This window comes from Odocoileus virginianus, chromosome 27, assembly GCF_023699985.2.
Source record: "Odocoileus virginianus isolate 20LAN1187 ecotype Illinois chromosome 27, Ovbor_1.2, whole genome shotgun sequence".
NCBI lineage: Eukaryota > Metazoa > Chordata > Mammalia > Artiodactyla > Cervidae > Odocoileus > Odocoileus virginianus.
In genome coordinates, this window is record NC_069700.1 from 34,727,317 (window position 1) to 34,748,893 (window position 21,577).

A 21,577-nucleotide genomic window follows, 5' to 3' on the forward strand; every position below is an offset into this window, starting at 1 on the left:
TTTTTTTACCTGCAGATGGAAATACTGCCTTGGGTTGGTGCGCATCAGTGTAAGAGGTGGTTGCAGCTGCCCTTGTTTGAGTGTCTCTGGTTTGCTGCAGGCTGCTAGGCTTTATAATGGGGAGGACCCTTGCCTGTAATGGGTGTCTTTTCTGTCCGAGGCTGAGTGCCTTGCACATGGATAAATGTCCGTTAATTAAATGTCTGCCAGTGTAAAACATTGGCATTTACACGCATTGCCTCATGCAGTCTTCACAGCCCACCTTGTAACACCAACTTTGTCATATAAAATATAAGCCAAAATTACCATAAAAAACTCAGTTTTGTATATGAGTAAACTGACACAGATGATTAGCCACTTGTTCAAAGCTCCACAACCGGGGGTTAGGAGCTTCCTCTAAATAAAGCCATTTAAAATTTTACCTTTTTATAATGAAATGGGACCTAATAAAAAACTTACAAGCTTTTCCATAGGAAGGAAGCCATAAATAAATTGAAAAGACAGCCGATGGACTGGGAGGAAATACTTGCAAACAATGTACTGACAAAGGCTTAATTTCCAAAATACACAAAGAGTGCATTCAACTCAATAATAAAAAAAACCCAACCCAATGGAAAAATGAGCAGACTATCTAAATAGACATTTCTTCAAAGAAGACAAACAGATGGCCAGTAAGCACGTGCTCAGTATTGCTAATTATTAGAGAAATGCAAATCAAAACTACAGTGAGGAATCACCTCACACCAGTTAGAAAGGCCATCATTAAAAAGTCTACAAATAATAAGTGCTGGAGAGGGTGTGGGAAAAAGTGAACCCTTCTACACTGCTGCTGGGAATGTAAATTAGTGTAAGCACTATGGAAAACAGTATGGAGATTCCTTAAAAAACTAAAAATAGAGTTGCCATGTGATCCAGCAGTTCCATTTCTGTGCCTGTATCGGGAGAAAACTGATAAGATACGTGCACCCCCATGTTTATCGCAGCACTGTTCACAATAGCCAAAATATGGAAGCAACCTAATTGTCCATCAACAGATGAATGGATAACAAAGATATGGTAAATATTTAAAATATTGTTCAACCATAAAAAGAAGGAAATAATGCCACTTTCAGCAACATGGATGCGCCTAGAGATTATCATACTGATTAAAGTAAGTCAGAAAGGCAAATAACATATATTACCTATATGTGGAACCTAAAACATGATCCAAATGAATTTATTTACAAAACAGGCTCACAGCCATAGAAAGCAAACTTACTGTTACCACAGGAGGAAAGGGGGTGCAGAGGATATAAATGTAGGAGTTTGGGATTAGCAGGTACAGACTACCAGGTGAACAACAAGGTCCCACTGTATGGCACAGGGAACTATGCTCAATATCCTGTGATAAACCATAATGGGAAAGAATATGATAAAGAATATATTTGGATCACTTTGCCGTACATCAGAAACTAACATTTCTGAAACACATGACAAATCAACTATCATTTCAGTTCAGTTGCTCAGTCATGTCTGACTCTTTGTAACCCCATGGACTGCAGCACACCAGGCTTCCTGCCACCAGCTCCCAGAGTTTACTCAAACTAATGTTCATAGAGTCGGTGATGCCATCCAACCATCTTATCCTCTGTCCTCCCCTTCTCCTCCTGCCTTTAATCTTTCCCAGGATCAGGGTCTTTTCTGATGAATCAGTTCTTCACATCAGATGGCCAAAGTATTAGAGCTTCGCATCAGTCCTTCCAATGAATATTCAGGATTGATTTCCTTTAGGATTGACTGGTTTGATCTCCGTGCTGTCCAAGGGACTCTCAAGAGTCTTCTCCAACACCACAGTTCAAAAGCATCAATTCTTCAGCACTCAGCTTTCTTTATGGTCCAACTCTCATGTCCATACATGACTCCTGGAAAAACCATAACTTTGATTAGATGGACCTTTGTCGGCCAAGTAATGTTTCTGCTTTTTAATATGCTGTCTAGGTTGGTCATATCAATAAAAATAAAGTAAAATAAAAATTTACCATTTTAACCATTTTAAAGTGCATACTTCTGTGGCATAAAGTATATTCACAATGTTACATAATCATCACCATCATCCATCTTCTTCGCCTGTGCCTTTTTTCCGCTTGTTACACTGCTCGCCTTCGTTCTTTAGGCACTTAAAAGTGCCTAAAACTTTGAGATCAGAGAAAAAACTCTTCTTGAGCAAAGACACTGAAGGAACCTGGAGGTTTAAACTTTCAGGCCGAGATGAACACAGTGGCGTCCAAGTTTCTTTCCTATGTCCTCAGCCGTCTCTGTTTCATGTGGAGTTTCTTGTTGCCTAATAGTAGTTGAGTATGTTGTTTTAAACATGAGTGCATGCTATTATGTTTGCTTATTCTCACACTGAATTGGAGCTGTTTAAGTCTATTCCTCCTGTTCCTTGGCCCAGGGAGGCAGTGATCTAAATGGTCTCAGCGCTGAGGGGGGCTGTGTACCTACTCTGCGGGTTAGGGAGCAGCCAGGCTCATGTCCTCTTTTTCCGCCTTGCACTTGGGAAATGATTGTGCTTTGTCATCCTTCACTCCTTCCTGCCAGGAGACTTGTTCTCTACTTTCAGTTTCACTTTGGGGTTTAAAAATGTTTCTTAATCTTTCTCTGGCTGAGTTCTCTGGATAATATAGGTACAAGTAAGCAGTTTTGTTGGCTTGGCTGTGGGTTAAGTAGGAATGTGTGAAAAGAGGTTTGAGGAGAGGGGGTGGATCCGCCTAAGTAGAGTAACTGGACTTTTCCACTTGTTCGTGTTTCTGCTATGCTGGTCTCAAAGTCCTGTCTGATAGCAGGCACAGCCAAGTGGTGAAATATGACACAGACTGAATATGAGAATTGGCAGTTGTCCTGAGTGCACAAATAGTTTCTTCCCTCCCAAGCATATTTTACAGCTAAGTGAACAGAAAACAATTCAGGCTGTTTGCCTGAGACTTTTGGCAAAAAAAAAAATTATCTTTATGAAAAGGTGGACACTTTTATTTAAAAAGTTTTCAGAAGAACAAAATAAAAATTCGGCCTCTTTTTATTTCCCTCGTTTTATGTCTGATCTCTAAATGTCAGGCTGATTCCAGATAGACTCCTGAGTCTGTTGGTGAATGGTAGGATCTGGGCGTCCCTAAATTCGAACAGTCACATATTCTCACTTTAGATAAGTACCAACTAAATAAGGAAGTTGCTGGAAGACTGAAGCCCACGCCTTCCTATTGAATGGTCAAATAAGCAGGCACAGTTTGGACCCTCGCCTGACTCTGCTCTGTGTAAATTTTATCTAGCACACACGTGACAGGCCAGCATTTGGTGGTAGTGTAATTCCCGTCATTACTCACTAATACTACAGGCCACCATTGCATGGGGCTTGACCTGAGGTAGCTGCTCTAAATATAGCCTTCCTTTCTGGCAGCTGCAAACACCTGGAAGAGTAGGCAGGCCCTCGGCAGAAAAGTATTTGCTCTTAATAGCATGTGTGTTGAACAGTTGTGTACTGTCAGACCTTATTTCATGCTATGTTTATGCATAATTAAAAACAACCCACTGGATCCATTGGCTTATGGTTGGGTTATATTTGGAAAAATGCTCTTTGTGTTGTTTTTCCTTGGGGACTGGGGATGATGTCACTAGTTTGAGGAAGACCATAAGGGAAACAGTTAGTGTAATTACCAACAATTTCTTTAATGAACACAGCTTTCTTAAACCCCTTAGTGGCCTTTGGTTTCTGGCACTGATGAACCAAGCTGTCAGTTGTATGATTCTGTTCAGTTAGGGACTCTGGTTTGTATGCTTGGTAGTTCCTTAAGTAATTAAAAAAGAACACCAACATTTACAAAATTGTGCTTCTAAAAGGAAGCTACACATGGCTCGTAAAAGTGTAAAAGATACTTGTGTGCTCAGTAGCTCAGTTGTGTCTGACTCTTTGTGACCCCATGGACTGTAGCCAGGCTTCTCTGTCCATTAAATTTTCCAGGCAAGAATACTAGAGCGAGTTGCCATTTCCTGCTCCAGGGGATCTTCCTGACTCGGGAATCAAACCTGCATCTCTTGCATCTCCTGCACTGGTAGACAGACTCTATCACTGTGCCACCTGGGAAGCCCTGAAAGATATTTAACCTCTCATGAAAAGAGAAAACCATTTTCAGACCTCACCAAGATCTTATTTTTCACCCATCAGATTGACAAAAATACAAAGTGTTAAGAGAAGTATTATTAATGAATGAATGGGGAAATAGACACTCCATACATTCATGGTGAGAGCCTTTACTGAGTGTATAACTTTTTTTTGCAGGAAGTTTAGATATATCAATTAAAGCCACAAATACTACCTCTGTGTGTGTATGTGTATGGAAAAGAAGAGATAAGATAGGTATTTTTCATCGTATGAAGCTCTTTAAGAAGGTTGTTATTTTTGGTTGTGCCAGGTCTTCGTTGCTGCTCCAGCTTTTGTCCAGTTGCAGAGAATGGGGGCCATTCTGAGCTGTGGTGTGTGCAGAGCACAGGCCCCAGAGTGTGGGCTCAGAACTTGCGCAGCACAGGCGCCCTGCGGCATGTGGGACCTTCCTGGATGTAACCCATGTCCCGTCGGCAGGCAGATTCTTAACCACTGGACCACCACGGAAATCCCCATTGTATTAAACTTTCTGAACTAAGTATTGCCTTTTTAAAAAATGAGAATTTTCTTTCATGGAGCTTCTATGAAGTTTAGTCACAGCTACAGAGGAGCTATCTTTTAATTGACTTTCTTACCCATACTTGCTGTCCTTGTGGGTAAAAGGGAGATTTCCTCACATTGTTGCTGATGGTGCTAATAATGCTTGCTTTCTACGTGGGTACCTTGTGAAGAAAGCGTTGCACAAGTTTGTTGGTCCTTAGTGTTTTTTCCTGTTGCTCCTAAGCCAGAATCAACAACTCTGAAGACTGACATACTACGAGCCATCTATATACCTTCTTTATTCAGGTTCTATAACATAACCTAAGACAACAGGCGTTTTTCTTTTGTTTGACGATTAGATTAATATGCTGTGGAGAGGACTGAAGTCGTTTGCCTTTTCTTTTTATTTGTAGGAACCTCCAAGCAGCAATTGGCGCCTATTATGACTTTGAGAGCCCAAACATCAGTGTACCCTCCATGGCCTTTGTTGAAGACGTCACCATAGGGGAAGGGGAGTCCATACCTCCTGACACCCAGTTTATAAAAACGTGGCGGATCCAGAATTCTGGTAAATGTATAACGAGCAACCTCCCCTGCCCAGTTTTCTTTCTCTTAGCAGTTAAAAGAAACAAGGAAATGCTTTAGCTTGCGTTACGTGATTGTGTAGCTCTGAGTTCTCCTTACACGTCATGTTTCGTTTTCTTGTGCTGGTGTGATGACCCAACACCAATCAAACATTCCCTCGGTTAGGAAGCATTTCGTCCTTGACATTTAAACACAATTCAATATTCTTTTGATACCAGGAACTAGGCATGTGTGTGGTGGTGGTATTGTCTCTGCAAGTATAGCTCTACTCCATCATTTTATTTCTGCTCTAATTAATCTTCCAGTTATTTCCAGCATGCTGGAGGAGGTACATCCTTGAAAAGAACAAGGTAGCTAGAGTTGTGAGCATCTGCTCTTTTGAAAGCTCATTTCTTTGGAACCACGAGGATTATTCTGTCTGAAATTTTCATTGAGCTATCTGAGCTCTTATCCTCATTTTGAAAAAATAGGGTAAGAAGTATACCAATTTGCTCAGAATAGAAAAGATGGAAAGATTGAAAAGTTGCTTTTTTAAAGAAGCATTGTTTTGACTTACTGCTGACTTAAGAAAAATTCAGCATAAGTTAATTATGGTTCTTTGAAAATAATATCTGATAACTTGTTACATTCTTTTGAAATGACTTTTTAAATTTGAATGAGTTTATTAGCGTGTCTTGTTCCATCCAGTAACAATATATGCTGACTAGGTGAGGATGTTTTAACTTCCTTATTATTGAGTGTTTACAAAAGAAATTCTGAGAGATGGAAAGTTTTCTAAAAATACAAAAGGAGTACTTAGCTAAAATTTGTTGGTGTGGGGGATCCCTGTCTAGCATGGTAATCTGATATGAAACCATAGAAAACTCTGGGGACTCAAACCTATAAAGGTTACCTTTTGTTGGGTCGCTGTTTACTTCTCAGTTCTTTATACTTGAGTTCTTTATGATGGGGAGAGACTGGCTAAGCTAGCCTTTTATATCATAGTTAATATACCAACCTGTTATTCTTAGTTTGTCTGGCTTATTTGGAAATAACTTTAGTTTGGACGAAGGCTTGGTGTGTCTTGGAGCAAAAACACATAATCTGGATTGACCTGTTGTTGTGGGTGACTGGGACATCAGTGACTTTGTAAAGTTTTCATTAACTTCTTTTCCCCTTTCGTTGTAACAGTGTGGTGCATTATAAGTTTGAGAAGCACATGGTAATACAGGAAAATAGCTATGTTTTCTATTCTTGAAATTCTTGTTATAAGTTTGATTGATTTATGTTCCTAATTTCTGTCTCACCTTTCCTAATGTTGCCTGCTTTTAAAAACGTTAAAACAATTTCTTCACGTCAGCTTTTTTTTTATTTTAATTTTTTATTTTTTTCCATTTATTTTTATTAGTTGGAGGCTAATTACTTTACATCATTGCAGTGGTTTTTGTCATACATTGAAATGAATTAGCCATGGATTTACATGTATTCCCCATCCCGGTCCCCCCCCTCCCACCTCCCTCTCCACCCGATCCCTCTGGGTCTTCCCAGTGCACCAGGCCCGAGCACTTGTCTCATGCACCCAACCTGGGCTGGTGATCTGTTTCACCCTAGATAATATACATGTTTCGATGCTGTTCACTTGAAACATCCCACCCTCTCCTTCTCCCAGAGTCCACAAGTCTATTCTATACATCTGAGTCTCTTTTTCTGTTTTGCATATAGGGTTATCGTTACCATCTTTCTAAATTCCATATATATGTGTTAGTATACTGTAATGGTCTTTATCTTTCTGGCTTACTTCGGTCTGTATAATGGGCTCCAGTTTCATCCATCTCATCGGGACTGATTCAAATGAATTCTTTTTAATGGCTGAGTAATATTCCATGGTGTATATGCACCACAGCTTCCTCATCCATTCGTCTGCTGATGGGCATCTAGGTTGCTTCCATGTCCTGGCTATTATAAACAGTGCTGCGATGTTCATGTCAGCTTTAATTCATCATGTTTCTTCTCTGACTCACTAAAAATCTGTGTGGCTGATCAGAAATGCTTTTGAAATCTAGCCATGAATTTTTTAAATGAGTGATGTTTGTTTAGAAAGAATAACTTATTAAAAGTTTTGTTTATTTAAAATAACTAATCCAAGACCTTGTTTACTTAATAGTGAAAACACTGGAAACGGTTTGGCTTTCCATGGGTTCTTTATAGTGTTCTTCAATATTGAAAGTTGTTAGAGTACTGTTAAATGTTTTAAATACCGTCTTGTTGCAGAATAACCACTTTATATTTCAGAAAGCCTCTTTGAAATACCTTGTCACTCACTAGACTGTTCCTTGGGTTAATGGGAGATTGGAAGGGATTGATATAAAATGTCTAGAATGTCAAATCAGAACCCCAAAAAGCCTTTCACCTTGACTTGAAGAAAAATTTGTTTTGGTGGGACTGGCTCTTTTTCCTCCTACTTTTTGCATAATAACTGCAATTTAAAACAGTCTCTGCGTCTGCAGCCTTTCTTCCTGTAAAGGACAATTTTGTTCCTGTACACCTCTTTAAAAATTGGGCAACAGTTGCTAGAAAGGTACTTTGAACAAATAGGTTTTTTTCTTCTTCTGGAATTTTTTATACCAATTGTAAAATACTTTTGTTTGTAGACTAAGTGCTTTCCATTTGATTAAGAAGAAACGGGCCTGCCATAGTTAAGTGACAGATATGTTTTTAGAGACACAAGGAGGGCAGGCACGTGAGCTGGTTCTTCGGCGTCATCCTAATCTACTTGAGTCCTTCTGCAAACAGAGTGGTAACAGGAGTAGTGTAGACCAGAACTGCCCTGGTGCTCCAGTGGTTCAGACTGCGTGCAGGAGGCATGGGTTCAGGCCCTGGTCGGGCAACTAAGATCTCACATCCTGCGTAGTGAGGCCAAAAAAAAAAAAAGGAGGAAGAAGTAGAGTAGACCTTAGCTCTTTCTCCTCTGGCTCTCATTCATAACCTTCCCTAAGAGATAAGTTCCCCCCGAAAGAGTGTCATAAATAATTTTCATGGTGCCTCTCTGTTGTCATGTTTCAGGCACACTGGACATTCAAATTTACGAAAGATGAGAATGATAGGAACTGCGTATAGCTGTCCCAGCACCTCCCCCAAGGAAGATAAATGTCAATACATTGTTTAAAATTAAATGCCTGATACGAAAGTGCTTAGATTCATATCATAGAGAAAGAGAAGTGAGACATGTAGTGACATAGATGCAGAATCCCAGAGTCTACACTTTGGGTACTATGTAAGTTTTAGAAGTTTGGGGAAGCTTGCCAAGGATACTTTATAGTCTAAAATGAAAATTTGAAACTGTCCCTCTTAAGACAAAAGTAGACAATTCTCTTTACCAATACTTAAAGCTTCTCAGTTATTGCAGCTATGCTCTGCTGGCCAGCTGTGAAGAGTGTTAAACTACGCATATTATGATAACTCTTATGTTTCTATGACTTTAATGAAGTAGTTGTGATTGTCATATGAGAGAGTGACTTCAAAGTCATCTATATTTTCTAAACTACATAGAAGTGAATATAAAACAAGAGTTGATGGGGGAGGAAGGGAAACTTGAGAAAGAACAACTATTCCCTCCAGTTTTCTTCAACTCCTTAATAGAGTTACATTCCTTACGTTCCAGTCACTGTATCAGGTACAGGAAGGAGAGTGGTGCCAAGATCAGTGAAGGTCTCTATTTGCCTGTAGCTTAATTTGAAATGTATTCTGTAAACTATGAGGGGTTAAAAAACAGAAGGGGGTCTTCATCGAGGTTTGTGTTTTGTCTTGCTCTTTGGCTGTTCCTTCTGTCCCCAAACTAAATCTCAGACTTGCTGGAACTGGTGGACTTTTGTTTTTGCCATACTCACTATCATCTCAAAGTTGCCATATGATAGGTTTTTTGGTCTTGTTTTGACTTTTTATTTTTTAATAAAATTATATTCCATAATAACTGGATAATTAAAACCTTTGTGTGCTTTTGTGATACTTACCTTGGAAAGTCGTCAAACATAGACTAGTCTTTCTTTCCTTCTAGAAGCATCTGTCTACCCCACAGTAAGCCAGTTTGTATCAGACTTAATTTGAAGCCCCATTATGTTATACTTCTCAAATCTAGATTTTTCTGGTATGCTTAGCTTGGTAGGTCAAACAGACATCAGTATTTCCCTTCCTTCTGTATCAAGAACCAGTTTCAGTGACCTTTTCAGAGTTACCTGACTTAGCAGTTGGGGTTGTAAGAACTATATGTCATTATAAACTGTTGGCAGCTCTCAGAAGGCAGATGACTGGTTCTTCATTTTATAGCATAGTAACACTTTAGCGCTGGTGGTGCATAACTCTTCCAGTTTTTTCTTCAAGAAGCTCTCCAAGGATCGGGATGGGGAACACATGTAAATCCATGGCTGATTCATGTCAGTGTATGGCAAAAACCACTACAATATTGTAAAATAATTAGCCTTCAACTAATAAAAATAAATGGAAAAAAAAAAAGCTCTCCAAGTACCACATCAGTAGGGTCTGACATAGAAAAAGATTCAACTGTAGCCACATAATTTTTAATAGTTTCACAGTTTACCAAGTCTCCTTGGAATAGAGCAGTACTCCCTCTTTTGCATAGATGAGAGATCCAACTGTCTCAGCTGCTTGTGCTTGTCTGATCAGGGCAGCCAAGTATTTCCCATACCCAGGCAGTCTTGGTTTTCATTTTCTTTAAAATTCAAAAACATTCTTGGATTTTCATATAAACAGACATTGTCTTTTTTGATTTGTGTGTCTGTGTGCGCATGTGCCTTTTAAAGAATAATTCTGGATTCACCCCTATAGTAGTAATTTAATTTTTTTTTTTTTTTTGTATCTTGATCTTTAAAAAGACCAACATTTTCCAAGGTACTTCACGTCAGCTGCTACTATTCTTGACCTAAGACAAATATGCTTTTGCTAGGCCATAGACCCCAGAAATGAAAAAAAGAATTTGCATATATTACCAGTGTATCATCTACAACCTTCTCAACAGCAGCAGTTGCCCTTTAAAGTGTTAATTTAAGAGGGCATTTTGCTGGCAGATTTTTTTAAAAAAATAATAAAAAACATTGCAACCACTGCTCCATCTGCCACCCCTAAATACCATGAGCCACAGCAGGTACCGTTCATTATGAGTCTGAGATCTCAGCAGTAGAGTGTTGGTTGCTTTTCCTGTCCAGTTCTTGCTTTTTTCAGTAGTAAGCCATCAAGTATCTAAACTGGCCTGGCACTTTAAGAACAAGGGACTGAGGAATCCTAGAGTACTGTTAGATGAGTTTTCAACATGCTGAGAGTCCTGCCGTGTCCAGCTTTTCATAGTGATTTATGTTTATAGTGAATGTAAAAAAGATACAGAGAGGTTTCTCTGTAAAGTAAAAAGGAGTGTGTTGGAGAGACTTTACAGGAAATATCACATCTAGTCACTGTATGTGGCTACCTGTGACTGGTCAGAAGTCAATATATTGATTTCTCATGTGAGTTAGTTACATGAATATAGGTGCACAAGAATGGGAACCAAATGAGACCTTTGCCACTTCCAAAGGCAGGCAAGGCATTCCTGCCAAAGCTATTTCTCTGTCTTGCCATTCCTGTTCTTTCTACAGGAACCTCTGGCTAGTGTCATCACCCCTGAGACCATGGGTCAGTGTACTGTTATCAGGGCCTACTGTTCACATTTTCCCCTCTACTGTTTGAACCTGAAAATGAAGCTTTCACTTGACTCCTCTGTCTTTTGACCCTCAATCTTTTCATTGTTAGGGACTCCAGAAGAAAAAGCAGGGAAAAAGTAGTTTGAAAATGAAAGTAATACAGAAATTACTCTTCATGAGTTTCATCTTCTTTTCTCAATGGAAAAACTGGGGACAATCAGGCATATTTTTACTTTGAATGTCAGTTTAAAAGTTCAGGTACACATGGGCATGTTTCTTGGTAGAGAAAGCAGTCTTCCAGAGATGTGGGGCTGAGCTTCATTTCCATGGCTCCTTTCAGACATCATTCCTAGGTTCTACAGATTAGTGTGGTGTGTAGCTTTCACTAGGCACCCAAAACACTACTTCTTGAGAAACTGCCTAGCTTTTGTCATGTGTGCTTTCTGTTAGGGGTAGGCCATTGGTCAGAAGTTGTTGACTCTGATTCTCCCTAATCAGTGTGTAGCTCAAGAATATGGGTAGGTTTACGTATGTGTGAGAGACAAAGAGGCATCTTCTACAGTTTTGTAATGAACTGCACCCAGCATAGGACCACTGATTGCCTAACATTTTTTTCTTTTGCTTGAACTCAGGGGCAGAGGCCTGGCCTCCAGGGGTTTGTCTTAAATATGTCGGGGGAGACCAGTTTGGACATGTGAACATGGTGACGGTGAGATCGCTAGAGCCCCAAGAGGTTGCAGATGTCAGCGTCCAGATGTGCAGCCCCAGCAGAGCAGGAATGTATCAGGGACAGTGGCGGATGTGCACTGCTACAGGACTCTACTATGGAGGTGAGTATGGCCCTGTGCAGCCCAGGGCGGAGGGATTGCGGTAACCTGCAGCTTCCCCAGCCCTGCTCACAGAGCGTGCCAAATTCCGCAGCAGGGTGTGGTCTCTTTTCCAGCCCCATGCTAGTAAATGATTTGAATTTAATGACTAATTGATTCAGTCTATTGTTCTCTTTACACTGGAATTTAGTTAACATTTAGTGAAGTGTATGAGATATATCTTGCAATCTAAACAAGGACTTAGTAGCACTGCTGTTTTTATAGTATAATCTAGTAGGTGCTCTAAGAATACTGAAGGCAGTTTTTATTCTCACAGTCTCTAGAGACAAGTTGTATTAAAGAAAAGGTATAATGCGCAAAATGTGCCTCTGTCCCTGATGACCTGTCAAGATACTGAAACCTCTCACTCCTTCTCTTTATTGCCACACTTTGTGGACAGAGTGATTCCATTCATTGTCTCTTATTTCCATGTCCCTTTATTCTTCAACCTGGTCAATCCTATACACACTTCAGTGATGTTTATTAGCAACTACCGAGTTTCCAAATTCAGTAGCCACTTTCCAGTCTTCACACTAACTAACCATTTGGCACCAAACTCTGAATGGTTTCTGAAATGTCTACCTTCTTAGTCACACATATCCCTTTCTTGTTTTTCCTCTGAATGTTCTTTATCTGTCTAGCCTCATCTTTGTCCTGAGACTATAGGCATACCTTGGTTTATTGCTGTTCACTTGATTGTACTTTACAGATAATTTTGTGTTTTTTACAAATTGAAAATTTGTGACAGCCTTTTGTTGCGCAGGTCTGCTGCTAGTGCCATTTTTTCAACAGCATTTGTTCACTTTGTGTCTTGTGTAAATTTTGATAATTCCACCAATATTTCAGACTTTTTCATTTTTATTATATTTGTTATGGTGGTCTGTAGTGAGCGATCTGTGTTGTTTCTATTGTAACTTTTGGGTGCCATGAGCTGTACCCATATAAGACTGTGAACTTAATTGTTAAATGCATGTGTTTTGACCACCAGCTAGCCATTCCCCCATCTCTCTCCCTTCTCCTTGGGCCTCCGTATTCCCTGAGATAAAACAATGTTGAAATTAGATTAGTTGATAACCCTTCAATGGCCTCTAAGTGTTTTAAGTGAAAGGAAGAGTCACATATTTCCCACTTTAAAGCAAAAGCTAGAAATGATTAAGCTTAGTGAGGAAGGCATATCAAAAGATGAGACCAAATGAAAGCTAGGTCACTTTCACCAAAGAGCTAAGTTTTGAAAGCAAAGAAAAAGTCCTGCAAGGAAAGGAAAAGTGCTACTCCAGTGAACACATGAATCATGAGAAAGTAACAGCCTTATTGCTGATGTGGAGAAAGTTTGAGTAGTCTGGATAGAAGATGAAATCAGCCACAACATTCCCTTAAGCTAAAACCTAATCCAGAGCAGGGCCCTAACTCTTCAACTCTATGAAGACTGAGAGAGGTGAGGGAGTTGCAGAAGAAAAGGCTAAAGCTAGCAGAGGTTAGTTCTTGAAGTTTAAGGAAGGAAGTGATCTCCGTCACATAAAAATGCAAGGTGAGGGAGCACGAGCTGATGCAGAAGCCTGCAGAAGCCGCAGCGAGTTTCCCAGAAGATCCAGCTGAGATGATTCACCAAGGGGCTGCCCTAAGCAGCAGATTCTCAGTGTAGACAGAATACTGATACTGTTAGAAGATGCCATCTAAGACTTTTCACAGCTAAGGAGGAGACGGCAGTGCCTGACTTGAAAGGACAGGCTTTCTTGCTAGGGACTAATGCATCTGGTGGCTTTATGTTGAAGCCAGTGTTCACTTACCATTCTGAAACCCTAAGGTCCTTAAAAATTATGCTAAATCTATTCTGCCTCTGCTCTGTAAATGAAACAGCAAAGCCTGGATGATTGTACATCTGTTTACAACATGATTCACTGAAAATTTCAAGCCTACTGTTAAGACTTACTGCTCAGAGAAAAGGATTCCTTTTAAAATGTTACTACTCATTGACAGTGATCCTGGTCACCCAAGAGCTCCAAGGGAAATGTACGAGATTTTCGTGTCTACCAACACAGCATCCATTCTATAGTCACAGATCAAGGAGTCATTTCTACTTCCAAGTTTTATTCTTTAAGAAATACATTTTGTGAGTTTATAGTTGCCCTAGATAGTGAATCCTCTGATGCACCTGGGTAAAGTAAATCCTTGCGGAAAAGATTCAGAACATTAAGAATATTTGTGATTCATTGGGAGGTCAAAGTATCAACGTGATCAAGATTTTGGAAGAAGTCGATTGCAACACTCACGGATGACTTTGGAGGGGTTTCAAAATTCATTGGAGGAAGTAACTGTAGGTGTAGTGGGCGTAACAAGAGTACCCGGAAGGGGAGCGTAAAGATAGGACTGAGTATGCAAGTTCAGCGTAAAACTTGAACTAATGAGTTACTTCTTAAGGTAAAGAAAGAAAGCAGCTTCTGAGATAGAATCTTCTCCTGGTGAAGGTGCTGTGGAGGTTGTTGAAAGAATTTAGAATATTACATAAACTTAGCTGATAAAGCAGTGGCAGGGTTTGAGAGGACTGAGTCCCAATTTTGAAAGAAGTCCTACTGTGGGGAAAATGCTGTCAAAACAGCCTTTCATTCTACAGAGAAATTGTTCATGAAGTCAGTCAGTGCAGCAGGCTTCATTTTTCTTCATAACATTTATATGCACTGGGAAACAAAAAAATCATTCACTTTATGGCAATATTCACTGTATTGCATTGGTCTGGAACCGAAGCAGCTTTATCGCCAAGGTGTGCCTGTGCTAGATTGTGAACTGGGCCTGTTCATTCTCAGTGACTTCACCCACTCAGATGGCTTCAGCTGTCACCAGTACAGCATATATGGCAGTGCTCAAAGTCATATTTGTGGTGCAGACTTTTTGGAGCTTCAAACCTTTATTGAAGTGCTTATGGACAGAACCCCTGGATATTTTGTAGAGTTTTGAATTTTAACATCTCCTAGGCAAAAACTTATTCTTCTTATGGGAACCCAGCTGAGATGATCAGGCCAGAAGCTTGAGTTATCTTTTGTTCTGTCTTATCATCGTTAATCACACACCAATTCCTATTTGTTTCTCTATATCCCATGTCCTAGAGATCTAGAGAAAAATAAATACAAATCGCTTCTGTCCTCAGGGAGCTCTTATCTGGACTCATAGCCAGTGGGACCTTTGGAGTTACTTTAAGAAGTCCTGGAATTAATTTTCTCATATGTATTTTTGCAGCCAGTGGAAACTTGAAATATTTTTCTGCCTGAAAAAAATGTTAGAAAGTGTATCTCATAGTGTCATCTTTTGTGAAATCATTCCTTTCTGAAAACCTTTGTGCCTTCTGTAATAGAGCCAAATTCCTTGGCACTGGGCTTAAAGCTCCTCACCATCTGGCCTGGCCTCATTTTCACTTTCATCCTCAGTCACCTCTTTACTCACACATCCAGTCCCCAGAGACACCATGTGGTTTCTTTTCTCCATGCCCTTGCTTGTGTTGTTCCCATTGCCTGAAATGCCTTTTTCTTTACAACAAACCCCTGCTCATCCTCAGGGCCCTGGTGAAGTCACCTTTCCTCCTTCCCTCTTCCTGCTCTCCCCACCACCCCAAGGAGATTCGTATATTATGCACACACATTATAATTAACATATCGTGTTTTAGGTGTTTGTTTATTTATCCTTTTCTCCTGCTAAATAGTAAACTGTTGACTAAAGAGTTGGAACATGGAAGAGTTGACACATGGAACAGTCATGTGTCAGCGTGCAGAGTCTCCCTTTTTGGACTCTGTCTTCAGGCCTCCGCTCCTGAGAGCGTTCCTGCTAGCACAGGCGGAAGTTGTTTCCCTGTGCTGTGCTCCGTTTCCTATAAGCTTCCCTCTCTCTCCTTTGCTTCTCTTTGGCCTGTACCTCTTTCTGCCCAGTTAATTTGGTGAATGTCTAATATCACTTTTAAAACTTAAGGTGATACATGTCTTGTGTATCTTTGTATATCTTGAAAAAGCTGAGTCCGTTGGAGAGTGGCTACTCAATAAATTTTTAAATGCATGTCAGTGTTTTTAAGGGAGGAGGAAGACAACATACACGACTTTTTAAAAAAAATTTCTTTGATGCAGAGATACTGCTTCCTCGTGTTCTCCCTTGTTTGAGAGCTCTAGTCTTATTCTGTGTGTGTGTGTTAATGTTAAATTAAAAATAATTATCACTTAAAAAAATTATGACTATATGGGACATTAAAATGTATACTTATAACATCCCTCCCAAATTCTGTAAGTAGGTAGAATGTAAATATATTAGTACTGAAGGCAGTGAAAAATGGAAAGCCTTTCTTGGTCATATGGTCTGTGAGTTGTTTTTGAGGACTTTGAAATCTTATACCTTCATGGGATCTTAATAATTCATCTGAATCCATGGTTTTCAAGCATTTTTCTTAATTAGTGGAATCTTCTCCTTGATAAATGTATGTGAATGCCTCCTCCAAACAAGAGAAGATAAAAATGAAACTGACTTTTTTGAATTGGGAGCCTCCTTGGCCTATGTCACCTGCTCTCTGAGATAATCTCCATTGCTCTGGGGAGTATAGTTTGCAAACTGGTCATCTAGTCTAATAAAGAATTTAATTCCATTTACAAGCTACCATATTCCAATGAATTCCTTTTACTGTTGATTGTAAAACACATAATGATAGGAGAACTGTTAAATGACTGGCAGAAAGTGAAATATACATAATATGCATAAAGCCGCAACTATGGACATGTGGGGAAAAAAACAAGGTGCCATATTAGCCTTGGCATGATTGGGTCTTTCAGGTTTTCTCCTCACTCTTAACTTGCTAGTGCACTGAGTTTAGTGTAGTGCTAGGAGTTTGGAATGTAGGACTACGCTTCCTGGGCACAAATTTGGACAAGTTAGGTAACTTCTCTTTGCCTCATCTTTCTGTTTTAAGAACAAAGCTTATTTGTTTGCTTGTTTTTGGTTTTGGTTGGGTGGTCTTTTCTAGGAAGAATCCATTCTTATTTCTGTAGTAATACTTACGTTGTTTGAACTCATTTCTCTTCCTAAAAGGACCTTTTGCTTATATTTAACAGTTTACAGATTGGGTCTTCTTTCACTTTAGAATGGTTATACTGTGTCTCAACAGGTTTGTGCTGTTGGCATGTCGTCTGGACAGTTCTTCATTATGTGAGGCGTCTGTGTCCCTCTCTGAATAAATACCTGTAGCTTCCTGTGTTCATCTTGACAGCCACCCTTCCTCTCACCGCACACATTTCTAACTCCCTTGATTGAGTACCACAAAGTATTTGATTCTTGGCAGATTTATTTTCAGGCCCAAATATTTTATCTTCTTCCTACAGACTTTTGCTTCTTAGATAAAAGCAACCTGTTATCTAATGCCTACTTTATGTCAGGCATTGTATTGGGCTTTTTCATATTAATTTTCTTAGGGAAGTATTAGCTGTACTTTCTGGATGGGGAAACTGAAGACCAGAGATAAGTAATGATTTGTTTTGGTAAAAGTTAGGAATTAGCTGTAAATTATAGTTATAAATCATCTGAAGTAGTTTTATGATTTTTTTTGCCATTGGACATACAGGGTTCACAGGGAAACTTTGGCTCTTGGGTGTTGGAATTTGGCAGAGTTTAGGGAGACTGGGGTAAATGGTCCCCAAGTTCTCTCCATTTCCAGAGTGAGTGAAATGAGGGTTAGACTGAGATGAGCAGGGTGACTCTTAGGTAGGAAATGTTTCCCAAGGAGTTCCTGCTTGTCGGTGGGACACTTCTGACTCTTGGGAAGGAGTAAGTAGCATGAGAGCTCGTCCCCATTTTAGCCTTGATACATTTTAGCCTCCCCTCTTCCTAATAGAGCACCCTCTTTCAAAGTTCTGCAACAGAGCTGTACCCCTGCACTTAATGATTCCTTCTAAAACAGAATGGTTTTAGTTGTAAAGTAGGCGCTGTGGTCATGGGATACTCTGGTGATCAAGTGCTAATGAAGGTTTCTCCCACTTGAAATAGCTCCTCCTATTAAAGGCTTCACACAGGTCTTTAGGGACAATTCACATGTAGACAAAATACTTAAACATTATTCATTTAGTTTTCTCAGAGGTTAAAAATGGAACTTCTCCCAAATCATAATATGTAATATAGACCCACAGGTTAGGAAGCTTGATGGGTGCCCCTATGTAATCACACCGTTTGTTTCTTAAAACCTGTGTAATTTCTCCCAGCTTCTCCAGTTTACAGAAAGTCCACTTTAACCTGGTAGTGCAGGATTGCTGCTCCTCATTCTTCTCCAGTGTTATAACTGATCATGTTATAAAAGAAGCTCTAGTTTCATAGACTTCCTCTAGACTCTACACCGGTGTCTTCTGTTAATATTTGTATGCTATCCTACTTGGCACTTACACCAGTTCTCTTGCCCTTTTACTTATTGACCCCACCTTTAGAATGTCTCTCTTCTATGTTGCACTCAGAAAGCCTGTTTCACCTACTTCTAGACTATCCTCAATAAGATGCTCTCTGTTTCAACTCTTAATTTCTAGATCTCTTCAGTATCAGAAATATGAGTAGTCATGAAACATATTTCTTTTCCGATAAAAGAAATGGTAGCCTAAGCTGATTGTGATTTGTATGGGAAATGTTTTCAGAAGGGACATTTCAGTTTGTAAATGAGATCCGAAATCCTTAAATAGCTTTACATTCTAAGGTCTATACTAAGTTTCAGAGGTGATGGGCTGGGGAGTGGAAAGGAGGGTACACACACACACACACACACACACACACACACACACACACACACACTCTTATGGTTGATTTTTGTTGTTGTGTGGCAGAAACCAACATGACATTGTCAAGCAGTTATCCTTCAATGAAAAATTAAGAAAATGAAAGGTTATGGGCTATTTCGGCTTCAGAGAAGCTTCAGCTCCTGGTTTGCCTGAGCCACTTGGTTGTACTGACACCAGGTGGTCTTTGCTGTTTGCTGGTTGTGTCCGGGAGTCGCTCCCTGGAGTCAAAGGCATTGTGAAGATTAATCTCTAAAATGTAGACATGTTGGTCCTGAATCTCTATGAAGTATGGAAAATCGAGAGATGAAATGAAACAGGGATATATCTTTAAAATGTAGTAAATAAGATATTTGCATGTCTAGTTACGAAGTGTCAAATGTTTTAACTATAAGGATTTGGTAGAAGAGCAAGAATATAATTTGAAGGCAGTATCTCTTTTTCTTACAGGAGCCAGAGTCCTTCATAATAGAAACATCTTTGATCTGGAATGTTAGGTTCCAGGGATTCAGAATTTGGGGATTGACAGTTCATTAAAAATACTTTAACCAAATATATTTAGTTATATTTATTGTTATACTTATTGTTAAAAAGAAAATAATCCCAAAGCCACTGAAGTAAAAACTTTAAGAAGCATAATTTGCTTTTTTAAAAAACATAATCCTTAACTTTTTTGTGTCTATGCATTGGTAAGAGCTATAGCTGAGACTGACTCTAGTTTTAAGAAGTGTTTAGTTAAGAGAGTATATCCCTATCCTAGTAAAACATACACGCATAAAACTTCCCGCACTTCTTTGATTCTTACATAATTTTAATATGTATCATTGGTTTAAAGACTACTTCTCTTGGAAGGAGAAGGGAAGAGCCATTATATTAAATGAACATATTTGGTCACATTGGTTTTGGAAACATTAAAAATGAGGCAACAAGTAAGACTTACAGTGGAGGAGATATGTACATTTCTCCATCACAAAAAAATGTTTATGCTGAAATTGCTTCAGATGAGTAATTTTTACTGAATTGTTGTGTGATGGGAATTTTTAATAAGTGTCATTGTGTACACTTGCTACTGAATCAGACCAGAGCATATCTCTTAAAAATAAGGAAGCAAGCATAATTGCTTCTTGTTCAAATTATGGTGAATACCTAATTTATCAATACAGTAGCACTCATCCTCTCTACCCCCTTTAGGGGATATATTTCAAGACCTCCTAGTGGATACCTGAAACCATGGATAGTGCTGACCCCATATATATATTTTTCCTATACATACATACCTGTGATAAAGAAGTTAGGTACAATAAGAAATTAATAATAACTGATACTAGATCAGTTATAGCAATATGCTGTGAATATGGTCTTCCTCCTTCCCCCCACCCCCCACAGTATCTTACTGTTTGTACTTGCCCTTCTTGTGATGATGTGAGATGATAAAATGTCTACAAAGGGACCATTTGCTTTGGGTGATCCTGGATCATCAAGCCATATCGATGTGAGTGGTTGGATCGCAAGAGCAAGCAGTGTTGATGGCTGGGGGTTCTGGGTGGGATTGGGCAGGAAGGAGTGAGGTTTCCTCATGCCACTTAGAAATGGTGTGCAGTTTAAAACTTATAAATTGTGTATTTCTGGACTTTTCCACTTAGTATTTTCAGATTGAGGTTGGCTTCGGGTAACTCAGCCTGCAGAAAGCAAAACTGAAAGTGGGGGATCTACGTAACTACCGAAAAATGTTTGTTTTTTAAGCAGACTGGTGATTAGGATCTAAAATAATTGAAGGATAGGGCTTTTAAGCTTTATCTGATATCTTAATTTCTATGATGCAGTTTATATTCCTTGATTATGGCTCATGATACAGTTATTTTTAACCCCCTATTAGTCTTGTAGTTAAGGTAGGAGTATTTGAAGAGAGTATCTTCTTACTGAAAAGCAAATTCCATTCTGTTCTTTTCATGATGGCTTGACACTAGCCACACAGTGCTCTAATGAGTTTCCTTGGAATGACAGAGAGACATATCACTTAGAAATTAGTTCATTCTGTAATCTTTACCTTGAAAAAAAAATCCCCCTTTAAAAACTACTTAACTTTTCTTCCCTTTAACTTTAAACAGCTTATAGTTTCCTTTTTTTACAAAGAGAATGTCACTGTTGGACACTTGGCTCCAAGGTAGGAGTGCTTTGTTGTCGTTCAGTCCCTCAGTCGTGTCCGACTCTTTGCGACCCCATGGACTGCAGCACGCCAGGCTTCCCTGTCCCTCACCATCTCCCAGAGTTTGCTCAAACTCATGTCCATTGAGTCGGTGATACCATCCAACCATCTCATCCTCTGTCGTCCCACCTCCTGCCCTCAATCTTTCCTAGCATTAGGGTCTTTTCCAGTGAGTTGGCTTTTCACATCAGGTGGCCAAAGTATTGGAGCTTCAGCATCAGTCCTTTCAATGAATATTCAGGGTTGATTTCCTTTAGGATTGACTGATTTGATCTTGTTGCTGTGCAAGGGACTGTCAAGAGTCTTCTCCAGCACCACTGTTCAAAGGCATCAGTTCTTCAGTGCTCAGCTTTCTTTATAGTCCAACTCTCACATCCATACATGACTACTGGAAAAACCATAGCTTTGACTATGCAAGCAAAGTAATCTCTCTGCTTTTTAATATACTGTCTAGGTTTGTCATTGCCTTTCTTCCAAGGAGCAAGCATCTTTTAATCTTGACAACTGCAGTCACGGTCCACAGTGATTTTGGAGCCCAAGAAAATAAAGTCTGTCACTGTTTCCATTGTTTCCCCATCTATTTGCCATGAAGTGATGGGACTGGATGCCATGATCTTCATTTTTTGAATGTTGAGTTTTAAGTCAGCTTTTTCATTCTCCCCTTTCACCTTCATCAAGAAACTCTTTAATTCCTCTTGGCTTTCTGCCATAAGGGTGGTGTCATCTGCATATCTGAAAGTGAAAGTTGCTCAGTTGTGTCCGACTCTTTGTGACCCCCATGGACTATACAGACCATGGAATTCTCC

General features: G+C 39.5%; 1 protein-coding gene across 4 annotated transcripts in view; it reads left to right on the forward strand.

The window, feature by feature from the left end:
* The window catches only part of ILRUN (inflammation and lipid regulator with UBA-like and NBR1-like domains), a 110,942-nt gene that overhangs the window by 35,045 nt on the left and 54,320 nt on the right, over positions 1-21,577 (forward strand). For 3 of the 4 annotated variants that reach the window (XM_020888701.2, XM_020888703.2, XM_070456575.1), the window contains exons 2-3: positions 5,086-5,240; positions 11,556-11,753. In XM_020888701.2, coding sequence (XP_020744360.1) covers positions 5,086-5,240; positions 11,556-11,753 — 353 coding nt within the window. The remainder of the gene's footprint in view (positions 1-5,085; positions 5,241-11,555; positions 11,754-21,577) is intronic. The other variant, XM_020888702.2, reaches the window with a different exon arrangement.